Below are 27,869 nucleotides of genomic sequence, written 5' to 3' on the forward strand. Positions count from 1 at the left end.
CATTCTCTCTGCAACTGTTTGCTGAATTGAATCAATAATTTTCCTGTACTATGTGAATGTCCTGTTCCTTCATAGAGTTTTGTGTACAAGCTCAGTCTTGGGGCTGACGACTTTTGTGGTTTCTTTATGGGCAAAGAAGTTTGTATGTTAATTGTTTCATACACATGCAGTAAGTTATCTATGTCCTAAAGGTATAGCTCTGTCCCATTATCATGGTCTCTGATGTTGCTGCCAGTCTGGGATCTCAATGTTTCCCACCTTAGTAATTATCAGACTTAAGATATCGCTGTTTCAGCTCATTTTGTCTGGGAGGCCTGAGTGAAGGTGTAGGGGTTATGCTGGAGGAAATGTGTTTCACAGGGTCTTTTGGTCTCCCGCAATAGGTGTTGTAGCAGGAATTTCTCTTTTCGAAATTCACAATCAATGACTCATTTCCATTGAAAGCTGCACTTTCAACAGCCAGCCCCTCAAATGTACTGAGATACCTAAATCACTTTGTGGTGACTAAGCCCCTTTGAAAGCAGGATTTAGACTTTTTAAGCCATGTAAGTGTTTCTGCAAATCACATGTTGGTTCATGAAGTAATGGGTTCTGATGCTTTCTTTGGCAGTCACGCTGATGGTCGTGTTCAGAAAGCTTCAGCCAGTTGTTTTCCAATCCTCACTAATATTTTGGGTCAACAGTCATGTCTGCCAAGCCTGTCCTATAGCACTTGCAAGCCTGAAATACTTTGTACAATGTTAATGAGGATGGGAGAGGACTTTTCCTGTGCTGGGAACAGACTTAGCATAATAGTTTTCTTGTATCCATGTAAGATCTGTTCTGCCAATGGGGTGGAAAGAAAAAGGCAGGTGCAAAAATAGTGGTTTGATTTTTGCTGCTTTCTCTGTGCACATCCCAGTGGCAAATGATGTCTCTCCAAATGAAAGCTCATGGTGAAAGAAGTAAGCAAGAAAAGCACCAAGGTAATTCCTTCTTCCATGAGGGAGGTGTTCTTTCTTCCACAAGGCCTGTCTAAATCCCTGCTGAAATACAGCGTATCATGTTTTAATCCCTAAAGATTTCCTGCACCGTGTTATTTGTGTAGGCTGTTCTTTTCCAACCCACAAGAAAAAAAGAAAGAAAACACAGGCTGCTGCTCTTAGAAGCTTTGACTTTTCCCAAGAGTTTGGAGATTTTGACTGGGACAAACTTCCCACTCAGTTGACACCCCCTTATCTGAAGGCCAAGTGCTTGGGTGGAGGGAGGGGGAGCTGGCATGTGAATGCAAAGCACAACACTGTCCAGAGTGGATGGTCCCGCTCAGCTGTCTTCTGTGGATTATTTAATGGCTTTTCTCCCAAGTGGATTAAGCTGAATGCGAGAAAAGTGCTATCAGTATCCACCCATGCAGATATTGATAAGTACCTGTCCCACGATAGCTAGCCTAATTGGTTTTCCAACTGAGACAAGCCTCAGGGTGAAGACTTTTGAAAGCCTCTGAGAGGTTTAGCAACACATAAGCTGTTTGATTTTATTTTTTTTTTTCAGCAGGATTCATGGTCCTCTAAAGATAGGTGAAGATGATGAAGTGAGAGTTTGCAAATATTCATTCTAGTTCTGGACAGCTATTCCAGTCGAGCACTTTGTGCCTTCTTTCTTGCTCAAAGTGTTATTTCTGGTTTATGAATGTTTGTGGAATTCATACCAAAACCCATGCCTTCACACCAGCACCCATGGTATTGTGACACTCTTTCCTAGCACTCTGGTGGCTAGCCAGGGGTTCAGTAACTAATAATGAATAGCCAAAGTAAGCAGTTCATTAGGATCCCGTAAGGTGTAACAGATAAAATACCTGACAAATGCTTATGAATCAAGTAGGATTTATTTTCTTACTTTTCTAAGGCAGATAAAAAAGAAATGAGGAATTGAAATGAAATGTCCAAAATTCTTGTCTTTACTGCATTTGCATTTTTCTCATATACTAGAACCATATGGATATACTTAGCTGACATTCTGAAAATTAATTCTCTTAACTGAGATGGGAAAAATAATGTCTTTTTAAAGCAAATTGTTTCCTTTTCTTTAATTGCTTGCTCTTAAAAAGAGCATTTACTCAAAATATAAATTTGGGAAATAATTGAAAAAGAGGCAGAATTCCACTGGTTGTTGTTTGTTTGTTTTTTTTTTTAAATTAACCAGCTCTGATAAATTAGAAGTCATGTGTCTAGGAAATTATGCATTTAGGCTTATTTTTCCCTCTAAAGATGTAAATTTTATTTCTTCTTACAGGTCCATTCATAATAATGTATTTACTATTTTTTTGCAGTTACTTAGAGTTGCAACCAGTCCATATAATTGGAAATTAAACTTCTATGGCTGAGTTACTTAATATTATATTTGCTTTTCACAGGCATCATTTTGGAAACGTAGGGCACAACTGGAATGCAACCAGGCCCTCATTTCACTGTGTAGGAGTTAGTGGCCCTGACTTAAGCCATATCCACAATTTTTCTATACAGCACCTGCTGCAATGTGGCTACCACTTTGTGATGGCACCATGATGTAGTGCCTGTACAATCTTAATATAACTGAGGCCATTGTCTTTACAGTATTTCATAGAAATTTTCACCTTGCATATAATTTTCAGTGTAATTAGCAGGATTAGCCAAAGGCCAAAATAGGATTGCAGGTCACACATGCCAAAATCAGCTGATTTTGAGATGCATGCTTGGCCATAAATGAGAAAAGGAAAAGAAGTCTGTAAAGAAACACCAAGCATAAATTGTTTGACATCTCTGGAGCAATATGGCAGTGTAGCACCATGAATACCTGGAGGCAGTTGTACTGCCTGCATATGGCAGGATTGGGCCCGTGGAGTGGCAGAGAAAGAGCTTTGTGTTTTTACTCCTGGGGCACTACATCTGCCGTGCTTTGTCTTCAGTGATTGGTCTATGATAAAACCATGTTTAATATAGCTGGGCCTGAGTGCACTTATTTTTATGAAGCAAAAATTCTGTCGTAAACAGGTTTTGATTGTTGTGGGTTACAGCCACAGTCGAACGTTTGCTCAACAATTGGCTTTGCTGCCTCTCAGCTCTTTTTATATAGCACTGCTGAGGTTCAGTGCTTGCGTGGGTTATACCAGGTCAGCTTTTAATTTCTTTCTTTTTCTTTCCCTTTCTCAATTTTTTTTTAATCAAAGTTTTTTATTGGTGCTCTGGAAAAACAAACACAACACACTGCTGTAAGTTTTGTAACTCAACCAATAAAAAATGAAATTCACTGATGGATTCTTTAATAGCAGTAAGTAAGCCCAGTTTCTAAATGGGTTTTATATTGTGCCGTGGTGTATAGACAACATGCAATGCGATAGCCCTGTGCTGAGGGGGCTGCACCAAGGCGAGTGCCCCAAGGATGGGGGAGCCCTTCCAGGCCTCTTGTTCCTTGTCCCAGGGGGTTCAGGTGTGCTTTTGGGTTAAATAAGCTGAGGAATGGAAGTTACTGAGCCCAGGTACCCTGACCCCACTTCAAAGCTTAGTGTATGCAACCTGTCCCATTTGGTATCACCTTTAGTGGTTGCTTTCCATGTGCCCCGCTTGCGTCTGCTCAAGGTATTGCTTTCAGAGCCTCAGCAATTTTTATAAAAGCAGTTTTGAACACTTCCACTTAATGAAACAGTCCCAGAGAAAACATTAGAGCAAGGTTTTCAATGCCATTTAGGAACCTCTAGGCAAGTGAAGTTGCCAGCCTGGACTCTTGAAAGCATTGTAGCATTTTGTTCCCCGTCATTTCTTTGACGCCAGTTCCAGAGCTCAGTGAGGGCAAGGGACAGGCTCAGGTTGACTTCAGGGGGACAATCTCTCAGGACCAACGCTGAGCAACACCATCACCTTGTACTGGACCCTATCCTTGGCCAGAAGATGCCTATGGGGAGCTGGTGTGCCGGGGCCCTCCTGCTTTCCCCGTGGCAGAAAAGGCAGTTCTGCCTGCTCCCAGGCATCAGGACATGGAGCACGACAGTAAGTTCCTGGACATGTGTTGTCTGGCTCCAAAACAGAGAGATTTTTGTAGCCTTTAAAAACCAGTGTAAGATCTTGCTCCACCAAGTGCAGTGGAAGTTGCAAAAAGCACTGGCTGGCTGTTGGCAGGGCTGGTTTATAGGAAAATAACTGAGGATAAACGCGACTGTAAGTCCGTCTGTCATTTCTGTGGTCCAAGGCTGGGCAATGTTGCCTCGGAGACTGCGGCTTTGGGACTTAGGTCCATTCACTCTTTTGGTGTTTCATCCCCTATGTGTTTCATGCTGAAAGGTGCCAGCAGGGATCTGGGGAAGACCTGGAGCAGTTCTGCCTGTCCTCTCCAACTCACCTGGGGCTCAGGTTTGGAGAGTGATGGGCAAACGGCAATGCGCTGAAGATGGTGTCTTGCCCTAGAGGACCTGTGTCAGATGGAGGAAAAGGGCCCTAAGGAGAGGTGCTCATCTGTCATGGAGTGCACTGGATGTCAGGAAGGGGAGATGTCAAGGCTATGCTGCTGACTTGATTATGCAGCGCTTATCTGCCCAAAGTTCGGGCTATTATCTGCACTGTGTTTTGCTCAGGCTTGGTCCAAAAATAATACATAGAACAGCTGTGGGGCTGTGAAAATTATTTTCATCTGTTTGGCTTTTAAAAATGAATTTACATCAATCTTTCCATGGTTCCCTCCCACCCACACCCTCCCCTCTCGTCTCAACTATTCTTTCAGAGAGTCGAAGCAGGAGAGCTGGTCCAGGGGAACATCCCCATCCTGCTCTTTTTCTGTGTCACACCCAGAAAATGCTAAATGTGTTACCAAGGCTGCTGAGGTGGGACCTGTGCACAGGCTCTAACAGAACCGTAATTCTCCTGTCTGGCAGGATGGTATAGCTTTTTCTGGTCCTTTTTAATCTCCCCTGTGCAGGGAGGAAAGTAGTGAATATGTTGAAGACCTCTTGCTGACGCTGCAGGACTGGACCAGGGAAGGCAGTGCTGTGGCTTCCACTTCTGTCTCCCTCGTCAGCAAGGAGATCCAAAGCAGAATGTGTAATGCCCAGAGGAGCTGCTGCAACCTCTCTAATTCCTTTGACCCATTGTTTGTCGGGTCTGTTCCTCGGGGGTGGTTCTAGGGGGTCTGTTCTGCCCTGATCCAGTTACGTATCAGCTCTGCTGGGTATTAAAGTCCTTCCTTTGCATCACTATGCAGCAGCCACTGCTCACCCTGGGGCTGCTGAGTATCTTTTAAAAAGAATAGTCCCTGTGGCTTTGGATTATTTCACAGCATTTTTGTCCTTTTTGAACAGCATATTTTTTTCTTTGTGCCCTTAAACCAGTGAGAAGAGAGCTCTTCTACCCAACTCCTGTAAAAGATGGCTGCGTGTGCATGCATGTTTGCACGTGTGTGTTGCACATAAATAATCGTAGCCTGCAGAAGTACTGCTGGCTTCAGGGAAAGCCATGCTTTTGCTCATGGCATTATTGAAATTTATCTGTGGATTGTAATTCCTAGAATCCTAGGGAGGGAAGAGAAAAATAGTATCAGGTGGTTTTTCTTTTTATTCCTTGTTAGAAGACCATTTAATCTTTGTTGTAGGGTGAGAAGGTGAAGCACCAGACCTCAAAGTAGGCTGCAATAGGATCCTGGCAAAATTCCCACATTATTAAATCCATCCATAGGCAATGCTCGTTTTGTGCCAAGTTTGCTTAGCTAAAAATGACTGGGCCCAAGTTTCAAAAATGGATATTTGGCAACAACTAGTACTATATTATTTTTGTCTTAGCAAGGAGAAAAGTCACCTTGTGAACAACAAGGAAAAAAGTGTTGGTGTACCTCTTTCTGGGTGAATTGGTGTGACTTTATTTCTGTGATACTGACCTCTCTTGTAAAGTGTTTTTATATCCCAAGATGAAATGTGTAAGATAACAGCCTGGTATTACTATCATGAGGCAGTAATAGTAGCATGCTCGTATTCTTTATGCAGCGCTCATCGCCCTGCTCTCTAGGATCAGTTGAAGTCCGTGGAGTTCTGCCAATTTTCCTTGGCTTATCTGTCTTCCTATCTTGTTCCCCAATTAGAGGAAGTAAATGATCCTTTTGTTTTCGTCTCCCCTTTCTTTGGGAAATTTTAAAGAAGGGTTCAAATTGCAGTGGAGCTGCATTGCTGGGGAGCCAGATGGCCAACGAGGGATCTGGAGATAATTCAGGGGCTCAGAGCTGATGACTGGCTGGATGTGTGCCGGGGTTACTGGAATCTGGATTTCTTGCCTGCCCACTTCACTACAGGTCTCCAGCTTTGCAGTCTTGCCGTGAGCTGGAGCATTGGAAGTGGAAGAATCAGGTTCAACTTCCTTGCTCTCCTTGCAATAACACCTGTCTACGATATTTGGCAAGCTCCAAGAGTTGTGTTATATGTAAACTTTAGTCTGCCTTCACAAGTATCCTTAATTATTTATTAAAATAATAAATGAATAAGAGGAATAAGTGAGTAGGTGCTGGCCCTTACCACATGTCACCCTCAGGTTATGCCATCTTCTAAAGCATTCAGTATAACCCACTCTCGGAGAAACTTTCAACAGACTTCCCCATAGTGATAGCTGAGTTAGGTGAGGTAATTGAGAAGCAGAATAAATTAGCTCCAAGTCTCTGTGGCCAGATTGCTCCCAGTACCAGAGCTAGGCTTTCTGAAAGGAACTGGTGTGCCCCGTCGCTCTCATTGCTGAACAAGGCACTGTCAGTTGTGGTTTTTCCTTTCCTAATAATGAATGACGTTCCCAGTATGCCAACAGATTTTGGTGAATGCCAGGAGCTTTCCCACTGCCTTGAATGGGAGTTTACTCTCAATGTACTGAAAAGGATATGAAGGGCAAGACTTTCCATGGCTAGAGATGTGGGGTACTTTAATTTTAAGACAAAAATGCATATTTTTAAAGGAGGCACAACCTGGGGGAGGGAGGGCAGTTGTTCAAGTCTTGTTAAAACCTCATCCTGCTGTAGGGTCTCAAGTCTGGCATTCAAAATCATTAGCACTCTTTAAATTTGGCCTAAAAATCCCTATGAAAAGTTACAGCACGTGCTGAGTAACTACTTTTCACAATGTAATAACTTGGCCCTTTCAAAGAGTAGGTTTTAGAAGCATATATTACTGACTAAAGGCTTGCCAAATTTCTTTTTTCCTTTCCAAACTCCAAGTAATTATTCATGGAGACTCATTGATTTTGTTTCTAATAAGGTGCTGCTCTCCTGTTCATGAAGCTAAGGGGAAACAGAGCAACATTTTGAAGAAATATGTTTTGTCTAGGACTTGAGGCATCTAAAGCAATACACGAAAAGCGTTTTGAGATTTAAAAAAAAAACACCACATGGTGTTATGTTAAAAATTGTATTTTAATGTGAATTTAGCATTTGCAGAAGTTTCAGGTTGATTGCCCTGAGGTCTATCATCCTCTATTTGCAAGGAGGTAAATCAACTAGCTATCTGCTAACACACATGTACCTTGTGTGTGTGTACATGTGTACCCATCACACTCACCTGAACAACACTAACAGTGGGCTGGGCCCACTGATGAAAGTCAGTGAGTTCATTCATGGTTTACTCATTAGTAAAGAGTTATTCATTAATAAAATCACTGTAGCGTATGATAGACCAAGGACAGGCTCATCCTGAACAAGCATGGCAGCATCAGGCCCCTGGTGCCAATTCCTAGCAGTGCCTGCCTTATGGGATGTTTCTCGGAGCAATCAAGTGCTGGAGCATTACCTCTGTATGGATTAGATCTATCTGTTCATCTGGGCTGGGGCTTGTGCTCAAAAGGAGTCCAGAAACATCAGAACCACAAAACACACGGAGGTTAAATATGAGCAAGTTCAAAAACCCCTTTAGTTCCTCTGTGAACTAGCCATGGTTGCTGCAAAGAGAGAGCCTTCTTTCTCTCAGTGCAAAGAGAGAGACTTCTGTCTTTCAGTGCTTTTTCTGATAGCTCTAAGAACGATTACTTGAGATAAGAGTCCAGCTCATCATCATGTCCTCAATCCTTTCAAGGCTCTGTTAATGAAACCTGACCCAGACCCATGCAGCTTGCTGCTCTATTCTCCAGAGTCTGAAAAAAGACCGAGTCTACCTCGCTAGCAATCTTTTTTTTTCTAAGTCTGTGATCAGCCGGGCAGTTTACTTCAGGGTATGATCAGATTCCAAGCCACAGTGCGAAAATGTCAAAGGTCCCTGGAAAATATGTAATTACATTTCAGATTTGGAGGAAACAATTAATGAAATGGAATTTCTTGGCCCTTTGCTCTGTCGGATGATATGTAGTAGCTTGCCTGTGAGCCGAAGCCTGAGTACACTTATGGCATAGAAGAGTTTTTATCATTTTAAAACTTAATTATATAGGCTGTAATTAAGCTATATACAAAATGTCTGGTTCTTTGAAGTATATTAATTTTGGGGAAGTTCTCAAGCACCCAGTAGCTGCAGAACAATCATGAAAGAAGACAAGGCTTGAATAATGATGACAGTTGCAAGCCACAAATAATAGGAACAACCTTTCCAAAACAAAGGGTTTCACATTTTCCAAAAGTACGAGCATTATTATTTGTGTGTATTTGCAATTTGTACATGCCTTGGAGGGACTAACCTCAACTATAGTGCTTGAAATAATTGTGGGATGACATAAATGGGCACTTTTCTATTGAGGCAATCATTTTTCTCACAGCATGCCAGTTTTTGTTTACTATTCAGCAAATCAAAGTCTCTGTCTAAGCCTAAAATAATCAGAACAGGGTATAGGGCGTAAATTAATTTGGTTTGGGTTTTTTCCTTAAAAAAAGGGAGGCTTAAGTGGAAGTTTTTTGCATGTATTTCTCTAATCTTTGCAGTGATTGAGTGGTTCAGGGGGGCTGCCTGTTGCTGGTTTTCTGTACAGTACCTAGGAAAAGTGATGTTCCTGCAAGGGACAGAAATATATCTAAAGAGTTTATCACTGGAAACTAAAATACCTTCTCATTTGTTTCAGCATTTACTATGTGGCCTGTATTTTAATAATAAGTCCCCCAAAACACTTCTAGGCTTAGGTCTATATGCAGTTGGAGATGAAGGACTTTATTTCTTTATTTAAAGGGCTACTGTGAGCTTTAAAATAAATACAACTCTCCCTGGAAACTTTAACTATTTCTTGTCCCTTCAACTTATCAATGTGCATCTGGCAGGCCACCATGTGTGGCCCAGAGTCAGGATTTCAGAATCTTCAAGTTTATCACCCGCTGTCCTTCAGTGCCAGCTCCCATCTCAGCACATCTTCCTTTTTCCAGACTGGTTGACAACAGTGAAATTTAAAAGCCTATCACTAAGTTTCCACATGCCAACCCCTCTGGGGAGCAGAGGGGAAAGCCCTGCCTCCCTGAATAAGAGAGCCGTGATGCAGGCAGACGCTCATTTTGCAAATATCTGTGCTGGTTGGGACACAGCTTCCCACTCAGGCTGCTTATTCCCACTCGCTGCTGGAGGTTTGCAGTCCCATCAATTTGCTAGTGGAAGAAATCAGTTGTGATTTTCTTATGCTGTGTCAGGCAAAATCCTGAGCTTAACTTGTGTGCCAAACAAAGATGATTTGCGGGCCCTTGAATATTTCTCTCCATGTAAAAAAGCTTCCCAGGCGCACCCAGGATCCTTCCTGGGATTCAGCTTCCCATTGCCAATATTCGTGAAGCCTTCTCTTTACCTACTCCTCTCCAGAAAGATTGACTTAAAATAACTTATTTTCATTTTACTTCCTCTGAAATTACTGAAAAGTTTTGTTTAGCTGTGGGCTTTATAAATAGTTCCCACTGTAAAATCAAAAGCAAGTTTTTTAGTCAAATAGACTCCTTAAAACTGAGCCCAGGTATGGAGTGAGGAGTCATTCCTTTCCCCTTCTGTCTGGGGGAACCATCGCTTTTTCTGCTTGCTCACAGCAATGGGGAAGTTAATGGACTATTCCTGGCTTGCTTTGCCATATTTCCTAAAGGCAAGTTATAGCCTGGGAAATTGGCTGTCAAGCCAATAAAATCATATGGTTGCATTAGGCCTTTCTGCATTTACACAGGCTTAGAAGCAGACATTTATGTTTCTTTATTTTTTCTTTCTTCCTTTCCTTTCTAAGGGAATTCTGGGGCCTGCGTTGATATAGAAATGGCAGGATACTACCCAAAGCTTTGACTTTAAATTAGAAGGGTGAGGTCCTGGGGATGCTTATGTGAACTCAGGTCATTGCCTTAATATGCACACCTCCAAAGAGAAAAAATATTGTCAAAGCAGAAACTTAAATAATCTCTTCACCAAAAATGCCCATCAGATATACTTCCATGGATTTCAAAGTCCGTATATGTTAACTTTATTAAAACAAGCAGGTCTGCAGTACCACACTGGAGGTTTATTGTACATTAAGAGTTGCATCAGGGCAGCTGTCTGCATGTGACCCAAGTAGGAATGCACTTTTATGTTTCCAATTACAGACAATGAGCAATTAATGTGCTGAAATGGAATGAAAGGGAGGGACTATTTACAAAACCCCTGCTTCTTTCTCTCCCTATAACCCATAAATCACTTTTAAAAATTGAGGAACAATTCAAAAATTGTTCAGAAGCTGGAGGAAATTAATAATAACGGGTCTGTGCGCCTTGCAACAAACCTCTGTCATGGCAGCAAGCAGGAATCCTCAGACCCGGGTACATGTCCACCAGCAGTGTCCTGCAGTGTGTCTCTTGGGCTGTAGCAAATAATCCAATCGTTTAGATGAGTGTATAAAAATATCCAAACCTTTTTAGCTCCCCCACCCTCCCTCAAATTTGGTTTATGTAATTTTAGTTTAATTGAGGGAGGTTTTGAAAGGGACAAATAGAAAGCAAGCACCCTTTCTTTTTTTTTTTTTTTTAATTGTCTGCAATATATTGTTACTTCTAGAGGTAAAAACCAAGCTTAAAGTCTTGCTGTGCCAGGAATGTCTAAATACACAGTTAAAGCAGTGGTGTTGTGGTAGCCTGGACTGTCTACAGACATAAGGCAGGCAATGCTCTCAGGTACAGGTAATCTTGTTAGGTCAACTCATACAGCTGGAACAGCTTTTGGGCACACAGACCCACATAGAAAAGGCTCGTGTGTCTGAAATGTGATTATTTTTTCCAGCTGTTCTAGCTCATCTAATTAAGGTTTGTGGGGAGAGTTACCTTCTTTCTCTGGCAAACAGAAAGTAGAAGTAGATAATACATTTTTTTTTTAAATGTTAGGAAATATCTAGCTGGACAATCCATATTTCTGGCCTACTGAATTTCATTAGGTATTGGAGCACAAGGCTTGTAACAGTGTGTTTGACTGCAGTGCATCATCCAGAAAATGCCTCCTTGGTTTTGCTTCAGGACATGTGACTCCGGGGATTCAGGCAGTGAATCCAAGAAAGGGGCTGTTTGCTCTCATTGCTAAGACCCTTGTCTTCATCTGAATGGGTCTTGTCTTGCTTCTACCCAGTGCTTCTCGCTCACCCCACTGACAAGGATTAGTATAATGACATATAATAAATCAGGAACTGAGCCTGTGAAAACTCATCATGCAATGTGTGTTGATTTTTCATTAAATATATAGATGATGGCTTTTAACCTGCCTTCCTCATTTTCCATTGTGTTTCTTATGGTTTTAATTGAATGGCATGAACTTATGTGACTTTGTAAATGCCTGATCTTAACTTAGAGCTGATCTTCATCAAAAATTCTATCAGCAGTTGGAAGAAGAGACTATTTCTAATAGCTTTACAGGAAATTTATTCAGGGGTTTTTGTAAAGGCTTGAAGGACAGGGCTAGGTTGCTAGCTCCACCAAGCAGAAGGCTAGAAGTGGGTTTTCTGTTGAGACAGCAGCTTGCGTGGGGGACAAAGGGATTATTGGCATGCGGCAACCTAATACTGGATCCATCCCTAGTGATCTCAGAGCTGGAAGGGAACAAGCAAAGAGCAGTACAAGTTCATAGCGACTGCCCAAGTTTGATTGAGTTGGTTATTTTTTTTTCAAAGTAAATGTGTTGTACTTGGAAAATGCTGATGTGTCAAATCTGAAATGCCGTACAAGGAAGGCTCAGCTTCAGTCAATTTTTCATCTGAAGGCAAAGCAAGGTAGCAAAGTTCAAAATTGTCAAACCAAAAAAATTTTTGTATTGTTTAGATAAATGTTATGGGTTTCCTATCTAAAACAATACATTGTACAGAAATATATTCTCATTGTAGTAAAAATATTTAAAAATAGTTTTATGTCCAAATCCTGATGAAACATTACAGAAATGAAATATTTCCGTTATTTTAAATTATTTTTTTAAACTTTCACAGTACACAAAATTACCAAGGTTTTCATCAGAACTCACGATGGGGAATCTTTTCAATGCATTAAACATTATACATTCAGTGAAAACTGATTCTTAGCATGTTCAAGGTCATCTTGTGGCATTACTTGTTTCAATCCAACAGTACAATGTTAGCTTGAGGTTGGCAATGTCAGAAGCTTCTGACTTCTGGACCTTCTGTTTTGAGCATGCTCTGGCAGCAGGGAAAATCTTTGTCCTATCCTAGTGGTGTAGGTCTTCACTGTTTTAAACCTGCTGTCCTTGCAGGCACAGCGCTTCAAGGGCCTGTTTCTGATGCCAGGTAGAAAGAGGTGTAGATCACTTCTCTGAAGGGAAAGGGCCTACAATTGCCAACAGGAGCCATCGGGGCCACAACCTGCTTTGCTCTTTGTTCCTTTCCTGCTCTGTAGACACTGAAGCTGCTGACTTGCAGCACATGGTTGTCATCCAAGCTGCCAGTGAACATCCTCTGTGTCCTAACCCCGAAGCAGATTTCTTTTTCCCAGTGGCTAACGTTGTTCATGCAAGGAAGAAACATTAGAGAAACACACAGGTTTGAAGCAGTCCACTTGGCTGACAATGGAAAGCTGAAGTCAGCCAGGGAGAGGAAGAGGAACCAGATGGTCTTGGGGATTGCATCCCACTGAGCGTGGAGCTGGGAGGAGAGGAGAACCACCATGTCTGGTCATCGGGATGGGGGCAGACCTGTCACTCACAGTTTGCCCTCCAATAGATATTTTAGCAAGTGGAAGAGAAGTGGGATATAGCTGCAAAGGCAGGTTCCTCTCTTGTACTTTTTTACCTGGCCAGGTGGGATAGGTGAGCATTGTCCCCAGCAGGAATTGCTTGGGTTTGGCCTGTTGAGCCAAGCTTTGACCTTGGTAATGCACACAGAACTCAGCTTTGGGGGTGGTTCTTTGCAGTTTCTCTCTTTCCAGGTCTAAGTCACCAGAAAAGGGGTGGTTTTGTTCCAAATAATAACCTGGTAAATCAATAGCTCTTCACTCTGAACCAAAAGTGAAGGTTAAGTAAAAGGGTCGGAGTGGGGAGTGTGTTTGGGTTTTGTTGCTTGCTCTCGCAATGCCAAATTTAGCTAGGACAGACATTTAGTGGTTGTCTTAAGGGAAAATGGTCTGTTAAAGTATCTCAGGAACATTGTTTCACTATAATCAGTTACACAAGTTTAATAGCTAGAAATGGTTTCAATATTACATTTTTTATTTAAATAATAAAACCATATGTTAGAGGGATAGCATCATAAGGAGATAATTTGGTGCAGGGAACTGTTACTTTGTTTTGGAATTAGATTAAGTCATAAATAAATACTACTTTGTCTTTAAGTTAGAAAATCGTTCCCATCCAAACAGCCTCTTAAGACATTTTCCACCTGTTAAAGGACATGTAGTATTGGGAGTCTTTCATAGCAGTGGAAACTGGCTCAAATTTTCAACGGGTTTGTAAAAAATAAACCAGCATTGATTTATGGGTTGAACTACGACAGGGAACATGTAAGCAAATAAAAACAATGAACTGAGAAAAAAGCAAATATACTGTTGATTTGGCACCACATGAATCATACAAGCAAATCTGAGAGGAATAGGAGGAACGAGCTTCGGAGTGATGGATTGGGAAAGGGGATCTGATCCCTGGGTAATGAAATGTGAGGGGGTCTTGCCTTATGCTATTGACCTAGAGGTAGCCTGGAGGAAAGTGATTCCTTCTGACTATACAGTGTTAGTTAAAACAATCCCCTGGGCTCAAATATCAGCTATTAAAATAAATTCAGGAGACAGAGGAAGCAATGTTTATAAGTTGGAAGTTTGAGCTGCTTTTTAAACAATTGTGGATCTACAAATTCTGAACTGGAAATGTGATATGGCGGGAAGAGGGCAAGAGGAAATGACAAGAGGGTAAACTGGGGGTGAGGTGGTAAAAAGCATGGAGTTGAGAGGAAAAGTGGTCTTTCAGGGGTGGAGGGAAGAGGTGTTCTTTCAGGGCCAAGCAGAGAAACTCCCTACACAGATTCTTGCTTCACCTTTCTCCATTCAAAATACCATGGCTGTATGTGAGGGCCCCACAAATACTCGTACATCCCAAAGATAACGAGGGCATATGCAGTACATCTGGGTGTGTTTGGATTTTCAACCATGATTATAAGAGTTGGTCACTATTTTCCAACAGAATGTTTTTCCTCCAGAAATGATTTTCATTGAAACTGAGGTCTACCATGGAAAAATGGATGTGGCTTAGTTCTGGGGGAAAGAATTGAACTATTTATTTAATCAGTAATACAAACAAGGATGTTAACATCATAATAGAAACCTTTCCATTTAATTGCAGCAGCAGCAACACCACCACCAAAAGAAATCTCTAATAACAAAAGAAATCTTTCAGCTGACCACCAACCAATTTTGGTTTTGGAACGAGCATTTTTTATAATAGCGGCATTTCCCTTAAGTAATCACTTGAGTTTCTGCACTACTCCCAAGTATTTTTGGAAAACTGAAGCTCTAATTTGGGTAGCAGCATGACCCAAGCATTATGGCGATGCACTTGAAATGGCTTCGCCTCTCTTCTCTGGCATTACTCTGTGATCTGATATTCAAACAAGTGGCTTTTCCTGCTGTTCCTATTTCTTCTAACCTGGAAGCTGATTAAAACGGAGGATCTCTCTTCTGCTGAGCGAATACAGTTATGCAGTACTGATCTTGGTTTGGTTTCTAACTACTATATGTAGGTTTATAAGTCTATATTACATAAATGGTAAAAATGTAGGTAGGAGATGTTATTAGTGGGTTTGGTCCGCTTACAGTTATTGTCTTGCTTCTCTAGCAGGTGGCTTTGATTGTTATTCTAAATAATACAGTGAGCCTCAGAGTGTCAGAGCTTTCTTTTTCTTCTCTTGATGCTAGAGGTGTCCCATGACTTTTCCAAATGACCTTTCACCATTTAAGATCTTGCTCATGTCTGATAATGACACACAAGCAAATCCCCATCTGTTCACATGCACAACCCTGTCGTATCTTTTCTTGTATTCAGTATTTCCACACAGTTGCTCCAGCAGGAGTGTCTCATGCTGAGACTCACCTCATGTATTCCTCTGCAATTTATGAGCAGGATTGGTGCCTGGAATTTCCCGAATCTCTGGGTGAAAGATAGGCTCAGAGACCCTTGTATACAATTCTGAAAAAAAAAAAAAAAAAAAGTGAAAGGCAATGAAATCTGAGCTCAGGCTTTCAGAGACAACTTGACAAGTCAATTGCCCTGTTAGGAGCTGACAACAGTGACCCTGATAGTAGAAATGATCCGTTTCCTCTGGTTTAATTTATCACTGCAGGATTCTGAGTGGTCGCTCAGTAGCACAATCTTCAGATACTGATATAGCGTCAATCCCAAATGGGACATTTTGTGAAGGGAAAATTTACAGTCCTCCCCCCACCCACCCCCAAAAAAACAACCCCAGAAAAAAGTGCCCCAGGAATGCAAAACATGTTTATTGCTCAAAGCTGAAACTGATATATGTGAAGCCTTGTGTTTTAAAATTCCTTGCAGAATATTGGATGCTTGTCTTTGTTGCTCCCTCTTTTTAGGCATTTCAAGCAACATGCTCATATAATTTCATTCTAGAGACACAGAGAGCAATGGTCTCAATTATTCAGAACAAAAGGTGAACGAAACAGTCCTTACATAGTATATCTGGGGAAGAATACTCAAATAACAGAATTTGAATTTGCTTCAGTAGCATGCACAGGCTACTTCTTTTCATTTCAAAAACACCAATAGGAAAGATGTTTAGTTTTGGGGGCCTGTTCATGAAGCTCAGAAAATTTGTGTCAGTATTTTCAGAAACGACACCAGAAATATTTTTGCAGTCACACTGCATTCTCAAGACCCTAGGGAGAACTAACAGGACAGAGAAAAAAAGAAAAAAAGCAAATTTATAAAAAGGTACTTGAAACATTTTCCTTTTATAACTTTCGGGTTTGTTTTTTCTTTTTTAAATCAGAAAGTAGATAAAATTTTTTCATTATCATCTGTGATTTAAATCAGAACTTTGGCCTTGTGTGTTGTCTCCTGCATCTCTCCTGAGCTGCTAGACCAGGAGACTGGTGCTCAAGCTCAGTTTGGGTACCACTTTCTTCATATTGCTAATCTAGGACATATTTCATGAGTGACAAACTGAGCCCCAAGGACATCAGAAAGGCAGAGGTGATTTAGAAGTCTGCTTTAGGCTCCTAAATTAGGAACCTATGCTCCCTATATGGTGGGTGAGTGCACCACTCCTGGAAGTGCTCCGAGTCACCCCAGCCTAGCTCACTCCACTGGTATAATGGAATCCTGAGCTCTTAAAGTAGGCATTGAAATTAGATGTTTTGAGTTAGATGGGTGAATACCTCCCCGCCTCCCCACCCCGTGCAGTGCGTCCAGATTTATACAGGAAGTCTGTGGCAGAGGCAAGAATTGAACCCAGCTTTCCTGTGACCATCTTTTTATTCCCAAGCTTCCAGTTAAACTATAATCCATCTTGAACCACTTACTGGAAATAGTTCCCTAAAAATAAATTGAAAGTCTAAGTGATCAGGAAGTTTACCTAAACTTCAGAGGCAGGTTAATATGAGAGTGCTTTGTACTGACTCATTGGACTGGGTGTTCTTGCGGAGTACAGAGTGTTAAGGGCACTACTGCTCCTCTGCAGGATTACTTCATTAGCCTGCTCCTGGAGATCAATCGTTCCTGCAAGATAGACATCCTTCGAAATTTCACTCATTTGGCCTCATGAAAAAGAGATATTAGTGAGGTTTGGGCAAATGATTTAAGAAAGAAAAATAGAGGGTCTCGGATGAGAGAGGGCCACTTTGCATAAAGTACCTAAAAGCTTCTATTCTGAAATACATAGCAAACAGATTTAATTCTTCAACAGCTGTAGGAAGACATTTTTTGCAGCTCACGCATAGCAGCTGATGGGAGAAGTCTCTCTATAGCCAGCAGGAGAATGATGTTTCTTGCCAAGCCCTCATGACCAGAAGGGAGGTTTGCAGCCTGTCTTCATGTTTCTCTAACAGGAGAAATTAGCCCATATCAAAGGTCTAATAAATTTGAAAGGTGATATGGCCTCTCATACTTGTGTTGCTTTACTCCTGAGCACAATAGGTGTGCTACTAACTGAGACAAGACTGTTAAATAAGGTGACAGGACAGAAGTTAGCTGACATAATTAAACTGCTGTAATTTTTACAGGTTGGGGATTTTGGTTTGTTGTTGGGGGGTTTTTTTGGGTGCTTTTGTTGTTTTGTGGTTTGGGTTTTTTTGTTTGTTTGGTGGTTTTTAATTTAGCTTGGCACAGACTTGGAGCAAATGCAGGCAGGTGTGTATTAGCAGCACAACAACCTGGCCTGATGTGGAAGGTGCTGAGCTTGCAAATGTGATGCCGCTGGTCGCAAGCTCTGCTCAAGTGATCTTGGGTCTCCCACAAAGCCATAGCATGAGCCTGCGGTGGCCCCTGGGACTGGTGCTTGTGGTGGGGTTAGGAATGTGGGTTCGAGGACTCCCTGTGGTCCAGGAGAAATCCTGATGCCTGTTGGTAGTCTGTCGGTTGCAAAATACATGGAAATCATGGATCTATGCTGTGGTGTTTGCTGGGTGACATCAGAATGTGATTCCTTTTGGGGCCACTGATGGGAATGCAGAGAGTGAGAGCTGCTGAACCAGCTTCGAGCAAAGAGCATTACGGGTCATCCACTTTCTCAGAAAGGATCCCTGATTGTCAGTGACATAATACATTATTAATATGTATTTTGTTTTGACATTACACATGCATGTAGACATGCTTTTTGACACATGTGTGGGTGCAATATGTTAAGATTACTGAATACAAAACATCTAAAAGTTTAAAATCCAGTGAGGACACCAATTGCATTGCATTTTATGGTTCCTGTCTGGAAGGGAATCGTGGATTTTGGCTATACAAGGGAGAAAATTGTCACTTTTTCTTCATCCAGAGGCAGAGCTGTCCTTTTTAAAAAGAAAATTCTTAAACCAACTCCATCTAGTCTGAGTATATAAAGTCAGATGTTGCTTAAAACCGGTTGGAAAACAAGAAAAGGGGCTTTTTTCCACCCTAATGTGTGTAAAATCTCCATGGGAAAGTTTACATTAGACAAGTTCCTGCCAGCTTTACTAGGACAGCTAAATCCCTTTTGGGGACTTTGTGTACCACTGAGCATATAGACTGAGACAAGTTCTCAGCAAAGTATGATGCAGAGCCTGTTTCTTAGGTTTAGGAAGCAAAGTGGCCCTGTTCTCAGGGATGCTACCTGTTGCTGTCTCCCAGGGAGATCTGGAAAACGGAGTGGGAAGGTGGGCTTTTTGCAGATTATTCAACATGATGTGATGAACCCCATCCTGACAACATACAAGCCCCACTAAAGGTAGTGTGAAAACTACCTGAGCTGGAAATCTCCTGAATCTGGACCAAAAAATGCCATTCCCTGTGTATCCTCCATGGAGAGATGTTGTAAATTTTTTTATTTCCTATGCTTCTCCCAAAGGGAGCACATGGAGAGCTGTGACCAAGCTCCCCAAGGGCAGCCACAGCTGGCACCCTCCATCTGACAGGAGTGGGACTTTGGTCAACAGCGTCTGGCTGTGTTTCCCTGTGCAGCAAGTCTGTTGCTACCCACTTGTACAAAATGGAGAGATGTGCTAATATTGCCTGGTGTTTCCCTACCACTCTGTTTTGGCAGAATTGCAACATGTACACACCCAACAGGCATTAGATGGGCTTCATTATCACTGAGTGTTTGTAGGTAGCCGTATGAAGGAGTTAGCAGCGTTGTGTGGTGCTGCTCAAAGCATGTCTGCTTCTAATCAAAGGCAATGGCCCACTTGGAAAATATCCCCTTTTACCCAGCAAGCAACGGCATGGGTCAGGACTGCAGGAAAAGTCTGCATGTAAGACAGAAAGATGCAGGTGTGGGGTCAGTGGAGAAAGAAGAACGATTAAAAAGGAATAAGGGCAGTGATGTTTAACCGCAGCTATAGGAGTAACTCTCCAGAGACAACATCTTTTTTCTAATCTTAGACTTCCTTGGGAGTTATATATGTCTGTGCGTCTGTATGTATAGGTATATGCACAAAAGTACACTCATATAAAAAAGAAAAAGCACCCACAGCACTTACCAACCACTCTGCTGAGGGCTGTACACAGCTGTCTTCTGAGGTTTAAACCTGCTCATGATAAATGTGCTGTTATTCTGGCTGCAGATTTTTATTTCTGGGGATATCAATTGAATTCTTATTATGAAAGCAGAAAATTGGAGTTACATCTGGTGACTGACGCATGTGACAGTATCACTGCGAGGAATTCTAGTTTCCTGAAGCTTTTCAATTAACTCAGTGCACTTTTCCTCAGGTGCTATGCACTCGGTTTTTCAGTGTGTGCCTGCTTCCAAGTTGTAAATCAACGAGTAGGTTATTGTACTTTCATAGGAGCTCTTGTGCCAGTAAAATGAAACAGCAAATAATAAACCCCAAGGAGATTTATATAGCCTGAGTTGATGAAACGATTACTTTCTCATTCCTAGGCTTGCTCAGAAAGGTGGGTTAAAATAACTGAAAATTTACAAGAGCCTAAAACTGAATCTGAAAAGTACAACCTCAGCAACTTATTGGGCTCAGTCTAGCAAGCGCCAGATTTACTGTTTGCAATTTCTTCAACTTGTTTGGTCATTTTTATTTTATTTTTTTTTTCAACTGCCCCCTCCCCAATTTGATGACAAGCCTTGGCAAAAACATCTGTGCAAATAAAGCAGGGGAAAGAGTGAAGGAACCTGGCAAAGAGACCCCCTGTGACTGCTGTGGCAAAAATGTTTGATAAAGCATCCTTTCCCCCAATAGCCTGAAGTCTCCAAGGGTCACAACTCATGTGGCCGATAAAGAGCCTGCTTGAGTTACGGGTGCCAGGGACCTCAGCTGGGCTTCCCCAGTTTTCTCACCACAGGTAAAGTTTCAGCAAGGGGCTCAGAAACTTTCCCTGCACTTTCAGAGGTGAATGAGGAGTCTGAACTCCAGGTAGGGTGGTGACATCTCCCCTGCAGCTCCAGTCCCTGTGCCCAGCACTGTTAACGGCTTGTGCATTGTGGTGGTTTTTGTGCTAAATGCCTGTGCAATGATGGGAGCAGAGACTATACCTGTTCTCTGCAGAGCTGTCCCCACCTGAGCCTGACCAGAAGCAACTGAGCCTGACCCATGGAGCCCTAGTGTGGAGAAGCAACTGATGTGAAGGGTGCATGTAAGGCTTTACATGGCAGGGGCCTAACGCTCTGACAGCAGGAACGTACAGCTAGGGCATCAGCAAAATGCTTGCCATCAGCACGTCTAGGACCAGGGCAGGGCAGAGGGAAATAAGCAGTGATTTGGGAGTGACGGGAGGACTAACCGCATTGCTCTAAAGGACGCATGTTGTTTTTATTCCTACCTGATACATTGGCTTGATAAATGCTCTGCTGACAGCATCAGGATTAAGCTGACAGCACTTTCCATTCAGAACATGCAGGGAGGTCCCACATTCGGCTGGAGCACTTGGGGTCAGAAAGCAACAGGTCAGTGGCTGTATCCCTCTATCCCCACTGATGATGGCAAAGCCCTGAAATACTGCATTGCCCCTGCTTTTTGCTCTGCTGCTGCTAGTGAATAAACTCAGCAGCCTCTCCTCTTGCACAACTAAAATGCCTTCGTGTCCTGGTTGTCCTCTTCCTCCATTCGAGCTTCCTGAGTGCCTGAGAACAAGTCAGTCCTCTTCATGAGTCATTCCTGACTCACTGCCACGCCGAGGGCATACCAGGTCCCCACGCACCCAGAGACAAGCAAAGGCAGTTGCCTTTGTGTGACCCCCACAGACTTGATCAAGGGGGTGCAGGCCCCTTGGAAGCCACCTCGTGTTCTACTCCCTGTTGAGACCACCTGAGGAAACGATGACATGCTCCAAAGCTCCCTCCCCTTCAGTGAACAGCTTGGGGTTTTACGGACTTTAAACAATGTTTGGTTGGTTTTTTGGTTTTTTGGTTTTGTTTTTTTTTTCTCCTGGAAGATGTGCAGGTGAATAATGCATTCCAGGTTGATGCAGTGAATCCTGCCCCTCCAGCCCTGCGTCACACCATGTCCCATCTTGTACCTGTGATCCCAGCAGGACAGACCATGATGGGCAGCCAGGACACCAGCACCTTCCCATCACCGGCGAAAACCTTGAGTCTACATTTTCCTGTACAACTTCGGTAGAGTTCATTCCAAAGGCAGAGGGGAAATGAAGATATTTGTTTGTCTTCCAGCCACAGAGATATTTTTGTCACAAATCAGGAAGAACAAAAGAACATTAAAGTGGGCTTTTAGATGGAGGTAGGACACTTTGGTCCTTCCAAGGGAAAGTTCTTTCCCCAAAAAAAAGACATTTCTACAAACACGTTTGATTTTTTTTGTTTGTTTTTAAAGACACTGCTTTTAACTGAGAACAGTGTCAACACGTTGCTTTCAGCTGGCCCTGTGACTTCCCTGGTGTCGTGCTCCATTCCCCAGAGAGGTTCAGCCCTCCCCAGCTGGAGGGTGTTCCCCAGCTATTGTCAGTCCGCATCTGTCAGTGCCACAAATCTTCAAATTAAAAATGGTGGCTAAAATAAATAATGATACGCATTTTAATGAGCCAATTACCCTCTGAAGGTTTACATGTGATTCTTATTTTCTGTGTTATATAAAAGCTAAGGGTGGGATTTTCAAAACCACTCAGTGCTGGCCTAATTCCGCTCCCATTGAAGTCAATGGGGCTTTCTTACCCTTAACTGTAATAGGAGCAGAGTTAAGCCAGCGCTGAGTGCTTATGAAAACCACATCCTAACTATGCTCCCAGACCTCACCCATATTTCTGCTTTCATGGCATGAAATTTGTTTTCATCATATTACATGTGCTGGAATGCTGATGTCTAAGGGAAGCTACTAGGGATTGAGTTCAATATTAATTCTGACCGGGCTGGGCTTTGTGGGTTACAGCTAAAGCGTTCCTGTAAGTGCAGCATAGAGGCTCATCACACAAATAAAGTCAGCAGTGTCAGGACAAGTCAGAGCTGGGCCAGGCCCCAACTTGTTCCAGGTGCTCAGGGTTTAGGGAAGGCACAGGAGGCACCTTGTCCTCCAAGCAGACACCTCCTGTGAGGACCAGACTCCTTCACCAGCCATCTCTGTACCTGTGTCCTTGCTCCTGGAGGAGGCAAGTCTGCTGGGAGTGTTTCTGGGTGGACTATGCCTGAAACATGCTGCCATCCTCATGGAAGTCAGCGTCCCAGATCTGTTTTCCTGAGATGAAGGTCCTCGGCCATGGGTCCTTGGAGCTCTGTTGGCTCGGGGCAGGACCGGCCTTCTGAGAACAATGCTGGGAAACAATTTCTGCAGGGTTTATTTTTTTAAGATGTTTGGACTTACCTTCTGTCCAAATGGTACTGTGTGGAATCTGTTTCACTCAGAAATGCCAGCTCTTCATAGAGTAGTGCTAGATTGTTACTCTTTGTGAGCTTGGTCAATTTTTTTCTTTTTGTTTTTTTTTTTTCCATTTTCTCTTCTTCTTTTGTTTTTGATGTGAGGATGTCGTTTGCGGTTGCTATAGAAGTTCTACTTTGATTCTCAGATTCTTGATGAAAAGTTGACCTCTATTCTACTCTTTTATGGGAAGAAAAAAGAAAAAAGGAAACAACAACAAAAAAAAAACCACACAACAAAACAGTTCCCTAATCTTACCCCTTCATGTCACTATAGCACATCGCCCATCAGGAATTCTGGCAAAATCCTGTATTTTGTGCTCAAGTTAATTTGGAAGTGTCTGTGCAGGGGGAAGGTGGCTGTGCCAGGTGATTTGTTTGTGTGCAGCAGCAGATGGGGTGTGATGGATCCCATCCCAGTGACCTCTGCCATCTTGGGATTTTGTTGGGAACCTGGTGGAGTCTAAAATGACTCCACCATTGAAAACTCAGCATAGGGAAGAGGTCCCACCCCAGCCTCCATATCTCAGAGATGAAACCAACTGGAAAGAGCTGCAATCTCTTTCTCTGTGGCCAAGAGAGTCATTTTGCATTCCTTGCACAAGCTGGGCTGAACTTGGCCCATGGACGATTGTTGCTGTCGATCCAAATCTCCCAAAAGGCTGGTGTATTTTCTTGCTAATAAATGTTCCACAAATGTTTTGAATTTCTGCACTCATTAGGGCTTAGGGAGGCTATTTGTCAGGACCAAAGACGTCTTCTACAATAAAGCAGCAGCTGTCTGCAAAGGGTGAGGAGACATTTGTTGCTGTGAGCTGAGTCTGCTGTCAGCAACCAGGCCCCTGACCAGCCCTAGTAAATGTTTTATTGATTTAATATTAAATTAACTGCCTGGGCATAAGGAGTGCATTATTTTTAATGGCATTCTGATATTAGGGACTGCAGTTTGCTAGAATGCACCTGTAAAATTAGTATCCCCTAGTATTCTGCAGGAGCCATAAAATGTAATGCTCTTTGTGTGCAGCGCTCTGAAGCTCGACATGGGTAAAGGTACATGGCATTTGCTTGCGGCCTATCTGATGGCTGCACAATTTCTGCTGTGAGAAGAGGAGAAGTTAAGTCATCTTGGAAGGCTTAGTCCAAGTTCATCTCTCCTTTACTCTGGAAAGGGATATATGGAGCCTGTGAAGCCTGGGTCCTAATTCTAGAGTATGGTGTCTGCCCAGGCACAGTAACTCACAGCAGTTTGCCTGCAGGGCACTCGGAACAGCAAGAGTAGGACATCAATGTTGGAGCAAATTATTTTCCCCAAGTTATTAGTAAATGAAAGAAAGGGGGAAAAAAATTATAATTAACAAGTATCACTTGTTCAGCCCCAAATGTGCCACCTCGGAATTTGCCTCTTTTAGTGAAAGAAAAGGCATTTGGAAACTAATGTCATTCAAAACTTAAATAAACAAAACACATTCTTTAGTGTAAGAAGGAAAATATTTGTTAAATCCAGAATTCATGTCCCTTTTTTTTTTTAGCTGGACTATGACATTAACAGAGGAAAAATTTCAGCCCAAACGAAAAATTGTTCAAATAATATCACCCAGCTGTCAATCATATCATTCTTCACCTCTGGAAACTGGGCCATAAAGAAAGCAAATGCATCACCAGGAGCACACTGCTCTCTTCCCTGTGGGTAGGGCACAGCAGCCACTGCTGCCTCCCTCCAGCAGTGGCGCTCAGAGTAGCTGGGAATGATCCCTACAGCAGTGTTTTTAGCTCAAGCAAACACACAATGGATGTGTCTGTGCATCAGTTTTACCTAAGTCCACAGCAGTTTAAGTAAACTCAGGGCCTTTTATGAGTGCTCAGATCATGGTAGATGGAGATGCTTTTTGCATAAGCTTTGCTATCTAGTGAAAAAGTTGCTTTTGGTTCCTGCTAAGCACTGCAGCCTCTTTCCATGTGGTGATCCCATGTTTTTGTCAAGCTATCCTATTCAAGTACAAAAAGAGAATTTTTCTTATGCCAATAGCGTGCACCTTGCTGCTCTACAATTACTGTTGGTTTTGCTTAAAATTACAGTGATTGCTGTTTTGCTCTAACAACCTTTTTTTTTTGTGTGTTAAAATGTGCACCTAGTAAATGTTGCATTTGGTTTTATTAAGGTTGTAAAAATGCCACATTTGAGATATTTATATTTTTTTAACTCCCTCAGAAATGGTTAATTACAAAGTCAGATCTTCTTAAATGGCATTCAGATGGGGATTCTTAGAAATCCCAAGATTTCTGAGAAGTTTGTTTCACATTGATTTCACAGCTATGAATCACAATGCTGAAACAAAAATGGATCCAAGACAGACCAACAAGCTTAAAACCATGACTTTAGTACTTCTAAGTATTCAGTTATAAAAATAAAAACCTTAAATTAGAAGTTCGAAATGTCAGGGGATGAGATAGGATACCAAATTTTGTATGTTTTATCATTAAATTAAAGTTGCTTATAAAAACTGGAGAATGAAGGGGCTCGACATATAATTGAGTGACCAAATTAATTTCAAGCAGCAACTGTATAGGTAGGACAGCAGTCTTAGTGGGTTGATTGTGATCAAAATGGGCACAATGGCAGGATCTGATACAATGCACTTCTCAACAGCTTCATTAAATGAAAGATCACTCTCTTTGTAAATCTTGTTTGTAAAGCCCCTAATGATCTCTCTTCTGACTGCTTTCTTGGACGTATCAGTGAATGAAATCCATGTTTTATTACTCCTATGGCAAATGTTGACAAGAAATGTTTTGGGGTGGGTTTTTTTTGTTGTTGTTGTGACTGTTCAGCGGAAATACAAGCTTCCTTCCAAAAAAATTTCACTGAACTTTTTCTTTAGAGTTTTTGAGGACAAAAAATCAAATACATCTTTTTTAGGAAAAAAGAGGGAAGACAAGACAGAAAATTGAAACATACTTTAAGAGAATTGTCATTGTCTGCAGATATTGTGAATTCAACAGACATAGTTTCTGTAGGAAATTTCAAAAGAAAAAGGCTCATGAGCTTTCCCTGTGAGAAAGCTCTTTTTTTTCTGATAGCTGTGACCATGTTATAACAAACTTCCCAGAAGACAACGTCTACCCCACACCTCTCCAGGGCTCTGAACCATGGGGGTGAACCAACGGCATAGAGAAAACCATGTAGAGTAGATCTGTGTAAAGGTTACTGTTGACTTCAGTAGGTGCTAGATCAAGACAACCTCTAGGTTTTCTTATTGTAATGTCAGTGTTGTTGTTCCCACTCTTCTGCCTGTTTTCCCTTGCACTGTTTGATACTAATTTGCCACGTTTCATGGAATATTCAGAGATGGGTGCTTTGTAAGGGGGCCCAAATTTTGCATTTTGGGCCATTTGAACAGGCTTTGCAAAGACAGGGGAGCTTAGTGCTGGTTTTAGGAGCTCTTTATGTGAGTGACCTGCCCATTTTGTGCTGGCTCTCAGCTCAGCTATGAGACTGAAAATTCAGAAATTTGGAAAAGGTGGGTGTCTGCTGGATGATCACTTTTTAGTTGACAAATACAGATAATTCATTGCCCAGGCAACTTGGGTTGACAGAGTCAAGCCATACTTTTTTCAAAGGATGTGGTGGATTTACTTATTCCTGTTTCTGTGTTTGATTTACTACCACATGATTTCATTAAATAAGAACATGGGGATTTCTGCCAAGCAACTTTAGGCAAGGCCCATATTCCACAAATCCCAAAATTTGAGGGTGGTGGGTGGGGGAATCATCGTATTTTTCTAGCAGATGTCCATTCTGCCTGTGGACTAGAGTTTGGGGTGGTTTGTTACTACTGTTGTTGCTTTAGAACCCTTATAAAATGATGCTTATTTTCCTCCCATTAGATAATGAACTTTAATTTTTCCATTCTGTGAAGGTGATGATAACTTTAATAACTATTAATTCACTAATTAACAACAACGTGGGAGAGAATAAAGGAGAAACCTTCAAACAGGCAATGTTTCAGGCTTGAACTGGTTTCAAATTCAGACAGGGTTACTTGGAGATCTCTCTTACCCTTATCCAATGTAAGGCCACACAGCACGTGTTTGTTGGTATTTCTAAGTAGATAAAAGTGTGTAAGGAAGTTCCTCCCTTTAACTACCGGAAAGAAAATCCATATCCTGGTAGCTTAACTGTCCAGGTCATGTTAAATTTCTGTGGAAGAAAATGAGAAAATGCAAAGAAAAAAATGCCGAAGAAAAGAATTATGTAAGTTGGCCAAGAAATAACCTACACTTCTTGGCCCAGGCTCTGAGGTGGTATAAATCATTACCACACAGTCTTGGTGTAGCCATTCTACTTCACTGAAGTTTTCAATTTGACCTGTTGTCAACTTTGCTTAAAGTGATAATAGTCAATTACACCAGCCCCAAAGTAATTTTGCCCACTTTTGTATGCTGATCTTCATCCTCAAATGCTATTTTTGTCCTAGTCCTCAGCGTTAGGGTGAATATGATGCAAACTGAGATCACAGGAGCAATGCCACTGCTGAAGGTCTGGCTTGGGAGAAAGGAACACCTGGGGCAGATCTGGGTCTCCATTTCTGAGCTAGATAACTCCTCTGCTTGAGAAGGATTTCTAGATAATACCTATCAGTGAGAGGTTTGAGGCATTTTAGTGATCCTTGTCTGCTTTGAAATGCTTCAGATGAGCCTCTGGAGTTGTTTTTGGGAGCTGCTTTTTGGAGCAGCCCACCTGAGCTCAGGGGTCCGGGCCAGTGCATACAGCCCCTGACCAGAGCAGGCTGGGAAGGCAACCTGCTAATAGTTAGCCTTAGTACTTCTTTTTTTCTTCTTTATTCTGGTCTCCTTTCTTGGCTACTTCAGGTCTCAGCTTCAGGTGACAGCACCATCAACCATCTACCATCCAGCACCTCATGCTGCCACTCGCCTTTGAAACATCTTAAGTATTCTGGTCATTGCCCCAAGAAATCTTGTTTACATCACCTCTGA

The 27,869-nt window shown here is 42.1% G+C and overlaps 2 protein-coding genes across 6 annotated transcripts in view; one reads left to right on the forward strand and one right to left on the reverse strand.

The window, feature by feature from the left end:
* Positions 1–27,869, forward strand: part of HAO1 (hydroxyacid oxidase 1) — a 420,724-nt gene that overhangs the window by 328,401 nt on the left and 64,454 nt on the right. The window lies entirely within an intron of this gene.
* BMP2 (bone morphogenetic protein 2) overlaps positions 13,606–27,869 on the reverse strand; it is a 123,549-nt gene continuing 109,285 nt past the window's right edge. The window contains exons 5-7 of one of the 3 annotated variants that reach the window (XR_010372121.1): positions 26,932–27,072; positions 16,947–23,055; positions 13,606–15,538 (exon numbers count right to left, since the gene is read on the reverse strand). Coding sequence is in view for 2 of the 3 variants with exons in the window: in XM_064446807.1 (XP_064302877.1) it covers positions 15,517–15,538 (22 nt within the window). In the remaining variant the exon portion in view is untranslated. Of the gene's footprint in view, positions 15,539–16,946; positions 23,056–26,731; positions 27,073–27,869 lie in introns of those variants that run through there. The other 2 variants (XM_064446807.1, XM_064446808.1) reach the window with 2 other exon arrangements.

This window comes from Phalacrocorax carbo, chromosome 3 (genome assembly GCF_963921805.1).
Source record: "Phalacrocorax carbo chromosome 3, bPhaCar2.1, whole genome shotgun sequence".
Taxonomy (NCBI): Eukaryota; Metazoa; Chordata; class Aves; order Suliformes; family Phalacrocoracidae; genus Phalacrocorax; species Phalacrocorax carbo.